Raw genomic sequence first — 12,673 nt, forward strand, 5'->3', positions numbered from 1 at the left:
GCCAAGGTTGGACAGGTCATGGCCGTGCTGGCGGGTCCCATCAAGGGTGCGAAGGCGTTGGCTGGGCTAATGGTGGAAATGGGAGGTGTGGACCCTTGGAGGTTTCTGCACCTGAGGGAACGGGAGTACTCATTTTTCTCAGCAGTCCATAAGATATACTCACAGATCGACTTTTTTTGGTGGGGAAGGCTTTGCTGGCTGGGGTTAAAGGGTCGGAATACTCGGCAATTGCAGTGTCAGATCATGCTCCGCATTGGGTGGATATGGTACTGGAGAAGGGGGCAGCGCAGAGGCTGGGGTGGAAATTAGATGTGGGACTTTTGGGGGACCAAGGGTTCTGTGGCAAAATTGAAAAGGTAATTGAGGAATATGTAGGTTTCAACTGTACGGGTGAGGTGTCGAAGGCCGTTGTCTGGGAGGTTCTAAAGGCGGCGGTGAGGGGTGAGGTGATTTTGTTTAAGGCCAGGGTGGACAAAGAGAAGAGGTTGGAGTGGCAGAGGGTAATAGATGAGATGTTGGAGGTAGATAGGAGTTACGCAGAAGATGGGAACCCAGCGAAGTTGGAAAGGAGGAAGTAACTACAGGCGAGCTTTGACCGACTATCTACCAGGAAGGCGGTGCGCCAACTGAGACGAGGAAGGGGTGCAGTTTACGAACATGGAGACAAGGCGGGTCAGCTCCAGAGGGAGGCAGTGGCAAGGGAAATTGTTCTGATGAGGGAAAAGGCAGAGAAGTTGGTGGTGGCTCCGGATCTGATTAACAAGGTCTTTGAGGAATTTTATCAGAGGTTGTACAGGCCAGAACCACCTGGGGGAGACCAGGAGATGCAGGAATTTCTAGGTGGGTTGGATTACTCGAGGTTAGGGGAGGGAGACAGGGCTACATTAGAAGGAGCGATAGTGGAGCAGGAGATAAAAGATGTGATTGGGAGGATGCAGTCGGGGAATGTGGCAGGGCAGGATGGGTTTCCGGTGGAATATTATAAAAAATTCAAGCATAAGCTGGCACCCCTGATGGTGGGGATGTTTGAAGAGGCAACAGGGAAGGGGGTGTTGTCATTAACTTTGGGGCAGGCATCGATTTCCCTGTTGCTAAAAAAAGATAAGGGTCCGATGGAGTGTGGGTCTATAGGCCCATATCACTTTTGAATGTGGATGCAAAAGTATTGGCGCAGGTACTGGCAGGTAGGCTGGAGGAGTGCCTCCCGAAGGTGATAGGTGAAGATCAGACAGGGTTTGTGAGAGTGAGGCAGCTCTTTTCGAAGGGTATTGAACATTGTTATGGCACCAGTGGAGGGGAAGGAAACAGAGGTGGTTATGGCATTGGACGCTGAGAAGGCGTTTGACCGGGTAGAATGGTGGTACCTGATGGCAGTTCTGGAGCGGTTTGGAATGGGACCAAGATTTGTGAACTGGGTAAAGCTACTATATAAGGAGCCGAGGGCAAATGTCCGCACAAACAACATCAGCTCGAGATACTTTTCTCTCCACCGTGGGACGAGACAGGGATGTCCTATGTCCCCCCCTTATGTTTGCACTCGCGGTCGAGCCGCTGGCCATCGCGTTAAGAAGTTCGGGAGCATGGAAAGGAATAGTGCGGGGCGGGGGGGGGGGGGGGGATAGAGCATAGGGTGTCCTTATATGCCGACGACTTGCTGAAATACGTGTCGGAACAGAGTGTGTCGATAGGGGGAATATTGGAGCTACTGCGAGTATTTGGGTCGTTCTCGGGCTACAAGCTGAACCTGGGCAAGAGTGAGTGTTTTGTGGTGTCTTGGCCGGGGGTGGGGGCGCTGCCATTCCATAGGGCAGGGACTCACTTTAGGTACCTGGGGGTGCAGGTTGCCTGGGAGTAGGGGGGGGGGGCTCCGCAGGTACATCTCTCGTTTGGTGGGGAGAGTGAAAGCTGATCTGGTTAAAATGAACATGTTGCCGCGATTTCTGTTCATTTTTCAATGCCTGCTGATTTTCCTGCCAAAGGACTTTTTCAGAGAGATTGAGGGAAGGATTACATCGTTCATAAGGAGACGGAAGGTGGCCAGAGTTAGAAAGGTGCTACTACGGAGGGGAAGGCAGGCAGGGGGTTTGGGTCTTCTGAACCTGATGTATTACTACTGGGCGGCGAATGTGGAGAAGGTGCAGGGCTGGGTCAGAGGTGTTGATTCCCAGTGGGTCGGAATGGAGGAGAGTTTGTGCAGGGGGTCGGGATTGAAAATATTAGCAACAATGCCGCTCCCGATGGCCCCAGGGAAATATTCAGGGAGTCCAGTAATAATAGCTTCGTTGAGAATTTGGAGGCAGTTTCGCCAACACTTTGGGTTGGGGGCAGGGTCAAGGGAAATGCCAATTCGGGGGATTGAAATTTTCGGAAATGGGAGGAGAAGGGGATTAAGACACTAAAAGATTTGTTTCTTAGGGGTCGGTTTGCAGGATTGAAGGAGCTGGAAGCGAAGTATGGGCTGGAGCAGGGGGAAATGTTTAGATACATGCAGGTTCGAGATTATGCCAGAAAGGAGATACAGAGCTTCACATTGTTGGAGGAGGTGCTGACGACAAGGGGACTGGAGAAGGGGATAGTGTCAGCGGTTTACAGAGCTATTTTGGAAGAGGAGAAGGCACCACTGGAAGGGATCAAAGCAAAGTGGGAGGAAGAGTTGGGAGAGAATATGGAGGAGGGGTTCTGGTGTGAGGTGCAATGGAGAATGAATGCCTCCACCTTGTGCACGAGGTTAGGGCTGATACAGCTGAAGGCGGTATACAGAGCACACCTCACGAGGACGAAGATGAGCCGATTCTTTGAAGGAGTAGTAGATGTGTGTGAACGCTGTCGGGGGTGGTGGGGTCCTGTCCAAAGCTAGAGGATTACTGGAAGGAGGTTTTTAGGGTAATTTGGATGAAGGGATTCTACAAGTCATGGGCATTATTCATTATGCACTTTCAAGAACTGGATAACATTGAACATTAGTTGGGGGCGGGTGTGTGTGTGTGTGGGGGGGGGGGGGGGGGGGGGCTGTGTTTTATAATGGTGACTATGGGCGATTCCTGATTCCTTTTTGTCATTTGTTTGTGTAAACATGAGGGCTAATGTTTGGGGTTTGGTGGGAGGATGGGATTGTTGTTATTGATAATGGGATTTACATATTTGTTACTGATTATTGTTTATTACTGGGTGCAAATTTGGGAGAAAATGTGAAAAAGGAGAATAAAATTTTAAAAATAGCACTTGTCCGGATAAAATAACCCAGCAGACAGTAGCTCTTTAATTGGCTAATCTTACACAGAATCACTTGAAGTACAAACTGTTGCCTCAGGCCAGCTGCAAGGAGATCTAATTCCAGAATTAGACCCCAGTTGTTTTGAATTAGACAAATCTGATGCAGTGAGGCAAGAAACTCAAATAGTCCAAGTGATCCAGATCACAGAGGAGCTATATTTAAATAATGTTCTGCAATCTACACCTTTATTCAAACTGGATTATTTTGTTCTATATTTTAGTCTGTAGGTGTTGCGACATTTAATGCCCAATTCCTGGTTTCCCTGGCGGTGGGTTTCTTTCTTGGGAAATTGATTAGTCCATTTCAAAGAGAACTACTAGTTGAGCACATTATGTAATGGGACAAACCAAATACTCCCTCGATCCTATTGGTCAGAAATCCTACAAATTACCATATTTATTGAATTCTTAATCTCTCAATTGTTACTCCAGTACCTAAGCCCCACTCTATTCTAGACATGGAAGGATAGGCTAAATCCTGAATTTTGTTTTCTGGGATGTGCGGCCTGATTCCAACATCCATGTCAGGAAAGGTGAGGCTTACTCTTATTTCAAAGAATAGTATATTGGATGGTATCTCTAAGAATTGGACTTGGAAATTCTTATTTTAAGAGCTTTTGACAACACTAGGTCATTACTTTCTCAGTTGAGGTCTTTGAATTACACAGTTAGTTAAAAGTGATAGTTATTGCCAAGTATTACAAACCATTTACGGCTCAGAAAGAGGCCATGCAGCCCAACAGGACCATGCTGCTGTTTGTATTCCACATGAGCCTCCTCCCATCCCTCCTCATATAAACCCAACAATATATCCTTCTCATGCCCTTATCTAGTTTCCTTCGCACCTATGCCATCTACTTCACCACTGCTTGCAGTAGCCATTACCATATAATGCCACTTCTCTAGGAAAGAAGCTTTTCATGGATTTCTTTTGGACTTACGAGCGACAAGTTCCATTTCTGTTCCTAGTTCTGGTCTGCCTAAAAGTGGAAACATCTGTGTCTACTTTTTTCTGGAGAAAAAGCCCTTGGCTGTTCAATCTGTTCCAGCAAATCCTTTTCGCTCCTTCACCAGAACATCCTTCTATAATACAGTAGTAACAGTACTCTAAATCTGTGGTGCAAATCAAGGTTCCATATAACTTTAACATAATTTCTCTGCTTTTCAATTATACTCCACTAGGAATGAAACCCAGTGCTTGTTTTGCTATTTTATAAAAAAAGGCCTTATTCACACGTGCATCTACTCTGTGATTTGTGAGATTGTATCCCCAGATTCTTTTGACCCTCTAGCCTATTTACACACTTATTTTCCAAGGAGGTATGTGGTCTCATTCTTCCTGCCTTGCAATTATATATATTGAAGTTCATTTGTCTGTAAGTTTGGCAATGGTTTCCTGTATTTTGTCTCAGTTTGTATAAACTACACACCCCAATTTTGCGACATCTGCAACTTTTAAATATTATTTTCCAATTCCTGAGGTCAAATTATTTAAGTAAATGATAAACAACACTGACTCAGGGCCAATCCTTGTAGAACACCATTTATCATTTGCTCGTCCGAGTAACAATCTTTATAACCTTTACTCTCCAATTTTGTATCCAGGCCTGCTATTTATTCTGCTATTAGTCTGTTGATTCCTTACGTACTGACCTTAGTCACGAGTCTATGATGCAGTACCATATTGAAGGCTTTCCGAAAATCTAAATGAAATAACATCTACTATATTATCTACTCTTTCTGTTGATACTTCAAATAATTCAATAAAGTTGGTCAAGTATAACCTGCGCCTTTAGAATCTGTGCTATTATATTTTCAGTTTCTAAATGTTTAACTAATATATTTTGGAGTAATTATTCCAGTATCTTTTCTACCACTAACGTGTGATGTTCTCTGTTGGGTCTATCAGGATGATTTGAGAACGTAGTGTTAACAAAGAACATCAAGCGGAGTTATTGAACAAAGCTGATTTATTTTACACTACTAAATTAAAATTAAATTCTAACCAGTCAACAAGGAACGTTATTCAATAAAATACAATATCTCTTACAACAGAACTCTATGCTATACACCTAATGTCTTAAGTGCTTTACATCATGCTCCCAGAATCCCAGAAGTCACATGATATTTACATCACTGTTCCTTATCACTATCTGGTGGTGAAAGTATTACCTTGTTAACTCCTTGTATTCCTTACAATACACATATTGTTACAACATGAGGCTAATTCAGTCCATAGTTCCCTTGTTCAACCCCCTTTATTTGATATACAGAGGGATCACATTAGCTGTTCACTGGTTCGCGCATTATTACCTTTTCTAATGACATTTTATAATGTGTAATTAGCTAGCTATTCCCCAATTTTTAAATTTTTTTTTACACGCACAGATGCAATCTATCTGGACCAGAGGTTTATCAATTAAAAGACATTTAAGATAGAAGGGAGGAACTCAAGAACACAGACTTCTTAGAAGAATTGTAGGGCTGGATAAATTAGAGATAGCGTGATAAGGCAGTGGAAAAATTTTAATATGAGGATAAGAATTTTTAAATTTGGGAAGAGGCTTCAATCTGTAACCGTCAGGCTCAGGAACCACTAAACCAAATTGACATTTGAATGGGAAGCAAACAGTAAAATACTGCTCTACTAAATCTCAATTATGCAAAGCTAACCAAGAAGGTCTGTAACACATTTAATAATGAAATGTTACCTTGTTTGACCCCTGAAGAAAATTGCTTTTTCCTGGGATCAGAACGATCAAAAATTCAGACACGAGGCGAGTAGCCACGAGCGCTTCAAGCTTTAGACCTTTATGTAAAATAAAATTTTCCATCATCAACTTATGTATGGATTGCATAAGAGTTCCATTAAAACATCTCCTGCCAATGTGATAAAATAATTGAGCTGTATATAGTTCCTGTAATACAAGATAGAAAAAGACTTTATGAAATTCAAAACCATGTATTCTGATCGGTGCTGGTGTCTGGAATTTTGGTGGGCAATGCCAAGTAATGGATGAGACACAAAAATGAGGATCTTTGAGCACTTGTGTAGTGGAACCTCAAGTTTAACAGACATACAAAAAGTTCAGAGTTAAGCAAACAGACAAATCTCTCCCTTCCAACAACCACTATTTCTAACTCCCTCCCAACAATAAGTCTCCCACGCTGTTTAATTTTGTTCCCCAAATTTCAGGCTTTTTCAACTCCAATTCCTCCCTCAGCGTTATTTCAATCAAGCTCCGACCACCTTTCAGTCCCAAACTTCCTGAGGCTGTAGGGCAAAACCTTTCAAACCACTGCCATCACCTTGCACCAATAACAGTCCACCCTCAAATCCTTCTGAAGTATCAAATATTCCCTTCATCGTAACATGCTTTTTTCTCTCTCCAAGATTCGTAAAAAGCTTTTTGGTAATTTCTCCCACTGCTGCTATGTTCTAACTAGTTGGCATTGAGGCACATTCTGTGACTGCAGTCACAGCTCACTGCCCCTCTTCACCTGCTTCAACCTTTCTTTTATCTTCAACACTCATCTTCTTCCACCCCCCTCCAGCTTCCTTAATTGCGGTCTCATATCCACTTGTTCTCCAAAGTGCTTGGAGACCATCTTCCAAAAACAACATTATGACTTCCTCTCGCCGTCTTTAAAATTGACCAACAATACAAGATAGCCAGCCTGAATGCTGCTGGGAGATTCTACAGGATATGCACATCAAAGCCAGAAGTAACCATACATTGCGAAGTTGAAAAACTAGTAAGTAGTTAGCACGTGACCCAGCATATCGGTCCGAAAATGGCAAAACATGGGAGGCAGGACAAGATACATTTTACTGAAAAGCACAGTCATTCACAGAAATCAACTAGATGTTACAAATAAATTTCAAGCTTGAATTTGACAAGAGGGACAGTAATGGCAGAAATGACTGTAAACTAGATATGCTGGCTGAACCTTTGATTAAAACATTGAACTGGAGTTTTAGATCTACCAGCCAGAAAATATCAAACGCTTACAATTGCTGAAATATATGATCTTGAGGCGAAAATTCCAATTTAAAAGTAACATTTCAGATTTCCAGCCTTTAACATTAGACTAGTGGTTATTAAATGCTGGCTCCAGATCTTACCTTCTATCACCTCTTCCTCATTCATTGACTTTTCGTCTCTGGGAACGAGGATGACCAGTGGGACTGCAGGATTTAACGGTTTAGCTTGTAAAAACTGCCTGACTTGAAGCATAGCAGTTAGCCAGTAGACTTCCTCCTCATCCTGGTCTGTGCCTTCTTCTCGAGTGGGTAGCAAGAGGATCAGAGCAGTTGTTCCCAGTAGTTCTTTCCGCTGTTCCATCGCATCCACATCTGTATCGCTTAGAGGGCCTTTGGTCACCTGGTTAACAAAACCACAGGTCACCAATAGGTGGGAATTACACAGTAGTGTAATTTCTGAAAGAAAGTTTATATGCCACTGAACCTTTTCAAGTCAACTTTGAAAAAGCTGCAACCTTTAAACAGCACTTGCCTTTACAAAGATTTATGCACAAGGCCCTTACCTTTACACAAATGTGCACAAATACATCAGCTGCTTCATTGCTCCTCACTGCTTTGCATAGATGTGTCTGAATATTGTTGTCAGCATCACCAGCTGGATCATCAACTCTTTCACTTCCTTGGAATTTTATTTTCAGCCAATCTATCAAAGTTCTTTTTTTTAAGAAAAAGTTTTAATGAGAAAATAATTTGATAAAAAGATATTCCTATTTTCTAGATAACTTATAATGACAGTAATTTAAAGTTAAATGGTTTGTGAGTTTCTTCTAACTCATCGGTACAAATATGCTACAATTATGCAACAGAGTTCCAGGCTCAGTGGCACTTTAATTTTAATCATCGCGTGTGAAGTGCTGGTGCACCTAAAAAACCTGGCTGTGTTAGCGCAAAGGAAGCTACCAGCTGGCATCTTGCTCACCATGTGGTCCAGTCACCAGCAATATTTAAAATTATATTGTGAATTTTAAGTGTCAGTGAGTGAAACTGGTCCAACAAATAATAATGGTATGCTCATGGCACCCTATGTTGTGGATTATTGTTTGGACATTTATTGCAAAATTTTTCAGCAGCAATGCAGCTCCAGTGTCAAAGTTGGTAGAAATAACACGTCACTGCTATAAAGACGAGATGACCCAAGGTCTGTCTGGGTGTGCTGATCGCAGGCAGGCTACAGCGAGAACGCTTCAATTTGGAATCTGCTCTCCATGCTGGATTTTTTAAAGAACGATACAAGGTTTCTGTCCTTGAATCCTATCCATTTCAGCAAGTGGTTAAAATGTTTCAGTGGCTGCTGTTTCAGTTCAAATTTGAGTTCAGTATTGTCATAATGGTTCCGGTAGATATTTCCCTCAGTCTATACTGGATCCACTGAGTCACCCGGGCAGGTTGGAGCATGTCCAATTTTCTAATATTCTCTGCATCAGGATCCAGTGCAACTGGATGGAGATCCAGGAAAATTCCCGTACCAGCCTCCCCGGACAGGCGCCGGAATGTGGCGACTAGGGGCTTTTCACAGTAACTTCATTGAAGCCTATTCGTGACAATAAGCGATTTTCATTTTTCATTTTCAAAATCTACCCTTAAAATATCTTTTAATCCAGATTACCACATGGTTTCCACTGGATGGTGAATATTACTGACATTTTCCTGTTACTTTAACATTTAAAGTTACTTTCAAGGCAGTGTGACCCAACAGTATTGGTACATTGGCACTGATCTGCAAACATTTGATTTCTCTCACTGCACTAAGTCTCCTGCTTCAGCTGCATTTTTTAAAAAATATTTTTTTTTGTTGGTTTTACATTTATTTGTACTAACATTCGCCAGGGTTAATAAACAACAATAAAGAAGAATCTACAAAAATGGGTACAAAAAAAAAAGGGAAAAAATACACATGTACATACAAAATATACAGGTACCGGTATGTGGGCTCTATTTCTGTGCCCCTGATGGTCAGTTGCCGTAACCAAACTGTTTTAATTATGTACATGCTGCCTCATGATATTAGACCAGGGGTGGGCAAACTACAGCCCGCCAAAGGTCTTTATGCGGCCCACCAAAATTTTTTTTTTTAAATTTAAGGTTAATGGGGAGGGGGCTGTTGGGTTACTGGTATAGGGTGGATACGTTGACTTGAGTAGGGTGATCATTGCTCGGCACAACATGTGTTTCATGTGAAGTTTCTACTTTAAAATATTAATTAATAAAAATTAATTGCTTTTTTTCTTTAAACTGAGTTACTTTGTTTTTCAAATAAATGTGTTTCATGTAAAGTTTCTACTTTAAAATATTAATTAATAAAAATTAATTGTTTTTTTTCTTTAAAAACCTTTTATTTTGGCTATTTTAAATATTAATTATTTTACTTAATATACTATGCGGCCCTTTAAAATTGTGAATTTCTGAATGTGGCCCTTGCACGGAAAAGTTTGCTCACCCCTGTATTAGACCATGCCAGGGGTCACGTCCGGCATCAGCCAGGCATGCCTTGGTGTTGCTGTTGTAGTGTTGTGCGACCCCATTACATGTCCCTGCCGGCTCCCTGCTTGATGTCCTCCCCCTCCCCCCTTTCATCCCCCATCCTCTCCGCTCGCTCCCCACCTCGCCTATCCCTTCACCCCTCTCCCTCATCCCCCCTTTTCTTCTCCCTCTGCTGTCCTCCCCCCTTGCCCTTCGCCACCCTCCCCTATTTGTTGCTGTCAAAAACAGGTTTTGAAATAGGCTCCACATGTTGTGACAGCATTCCTCTGCTCCCCAATTGGTGAATTTGATTTTTTCCAATTTAAGGAATTCTGCCAAGTTGGACAGCCAGTCTGCGGTCCTCAGCTGCAGTGTTGGGAGGGGGATGGTAGTAGTAATGGTGGCGGTGGTGATACTCAACAGAAGCCAAATCTTTCTGGTGAGGTGGAAAAACATGACAGTCACTAGCCACAGCTGATGTAATAATAATAATCTTTATTATTGTCACAAGTAGGCTTACATTAACACTGCAATGAAGTTACTGTGAAAAGCCCCTAGTCGCCACATTCCAGCGCCTGTTCGAGTACACCGAGGGAGAATTCAGAATGTCCAATTCACCTAACAGCACGTCTTTCGGGATTTTGTGGGAGGAAACCGGAGCACCCGGAGGAAATCCCCACAAACATGGGAGAACGTGCAGACTCCGCAAGACATTGACCCAAATCAAGAATCTAACCTGGGTCCCTGCCGCTGTCAAGCAACAGTGCTAACCACTGCGTTACCTGTATGGACTTCCTACATGCTGGCTGACAGCAGGGACAAGGAGAAGCCAAATTAAGATGACCAACCATCCCCTCACTGCCACTTTGCTGCAGATGTGCCGAGCTCCTAGAGACAGAGGGACTCAGGAAGGACTCACACCCTCATTTAAAACATATATTTACTTTTGGTCCCTCTGAGACCTGCACGGGTCCTTGGTGACAATTTGAGTGCGCAATTTATTTCAAGGCCTCTTACGTTATCTTCATAACCAACCATTCAAGACGAGCAAAATTACTTTCCTCGAACTGAGATGTCTGCCTAATTTGACTTGAAAATTAGCCAGGCAGCTTACAACTTATCGAATGGTACAACAACTGTCAGCAACATTGCAGACATTTAACAAAATACTTAATACAAACATTCAGAGACACTGAGTTCAGAGCTTAACCTGTTGGTGTCACTAAGTCCAAATCCTTCATCACTTGGCAACAGCAGAACAACCTTCCAGAAGATTCTCTTTTGATGAGTCGGGAAGCTATCCACCACCAACCGGAACAAATCCAAAGGAGTCCAGGCAGCTTCACTAAAAGTGAAATTATAATGCAAATTTAACAATAACTGCTGTACCTTGCTTTATGGGCATAATATACAACAAAAATTAGCACCTATTAAATCATATACAACAAAGAGCACTACCCATCAACTCCCTCTGGATAAGAATTTCTGCAGGTATTTATAGTCCTCTCCGCTCTCAGTGGCCTAGTTTATGCAACGTGCCTGCTTTATGTCATGCTGGTCCAACGTAGTAGAATTTACAACATTCCCAAAACCTAAACATAAAACTATCCTGGTCAATTTCAACAGCCCTGAATTGCCATTGTTGCGCTTGTAAATAAGTTTCAAAAATTAATGTTTAATAATGCAGTGATTCAAATACATTACAACTGTAATAGGGTGAATAACTACATTTTATATATGTTCCTTTGTATAATAATCAGCTTCATTTATAGTAACAGTTAAGGCTTTAGAGGTCACTACTGACAAAGTATCTTGGTTAGCTTATAAGTTCCTGAATCACTGCTGCCACCTTTGGCAATTTGATGGTTGACAGCTTCAAATTCCAAGGTTTGAACATGACCAACAATCTGTCCTGGTCCATCCATGTCGTTGCTACGACCAAGAAAGCACAACAGCGCTTATCCTTCCTCAGGAAACTAAGGAAATTTGGCATGTCCATATTGACTCTCATCAATTTTTACAGATGCACCACAGAAAGCATCTTATTTGTTGCATCACAGCCTGTTATGGCAATAGCTCGGCCCAAGACCATAAGAACCTACAGTCGTGAACACAGTCCAGTCCATCACCCGAACCCGCCTCCCACCAATTGACTCTGTCAACACCTCCTGCTGCCTGGGGAAAGCGGGCAGCATTATCAAAGACCCCTCCTACCTGGATTACTCTCTCTTCCAACTACTTGTAACAATAAGCGATTTTCATTTCAATCCATCATGTAGGAGATACCAAAGTCTGAGAACACACACTAACAGGTTCAAAAACAGTTTCTGCCCCCCTGTTACTAGACTGCTGAATGACTCTCTTTGGACTGAACTGATTTCTTCACATATCTTCCCTACTGAGTAGTACTCTGTATACTCACCCGGTGCCTGTGCCTATGTATTAACATTGTGTATTTATGTATGTCCTATATTTTTTCATGTATGGAACGATCTGTCTGGACTGTATGCAGAACAATACTTTTCACTGTATCTCGGTACACATGACAATAAATCAAATCCAAGTGGGAGGGTCTATAAGCTGATCGCCACATAAGCAGAGAGATAACTATCCTTTCTGAAAGGTAAGAATATCAATGGTGTCTGCACTGAATCTATTTAATAATAGATGTGTCACAAAATAAGTCAAAGGGGTTCCTGTACCAGAGCAGCTGATGGTAGAAATTTTGAACTCTCATTTGATGAGCTGTCTCCTTTCTCTTCTGCAGTAATCTGCAACACAATGGGGAAAAAATATCTGTAACAAGTACTTTATGTACTTTCTCATTCCAATATACCAAGTTGCACTGTTTCAGGTCCAACATTGTAGTCTATTCATTAATAAGTACAGACAGAT

General features: G+C 42.3%; 1 protein-coding gene across 1 annotated transcript in view; it reads right to left on the minus strand.

The window, feature by feature from the left end:
- Positions 1 to 12,673, minus strand: part of LOC119958214 (minichromosome maintenance complex component 3 associated protein) — an 84,711-nt gene that overhangs the window by 15,432 nt on the left and 56,606 nt on the right. The window contains exons 19-23 of the mRNA XM_038786606.1: positions 12,481 to 12,549; positions 10,989 to 11,123; positions 7,822 to 7,972; positions 7,400 to 7,658; positions 5,985 to 6,082 (exon numbers count right to left, since the gene is read on the minus strand). Coding sequence (XP_038642534.1) covers positions 5,985 to 6,082; positions 7,400 to 7,658; positions 7,822 to 7,972; positions 10,989 to 11,123; positions 12,481 to 12,549 — 712 coding nt within the window. The remainder of the gene's footprint in view (positions 1 to 5,984; positions 6,083 to 7,399; positions 7,659 to 7,821; positions 7,973 to 10,988; positions 11,124 to 12,480; positions 12,550 to 12,673) is intronic.

This window comes from Scyliorhinus canicula, chromosome 2 (assembly GCF_902713615.1).
Source record: "Scyliorhinus canicula chromosome 2, sScyCan1.1, whole genome shotgun sequence".
NCBI lineage: Eukaryota > Metazoa > Chordata > Chondrichthyes > Carcharhiniformes > Scyliorhinidae > Scyliorhinus > Scyliorhinus canicula.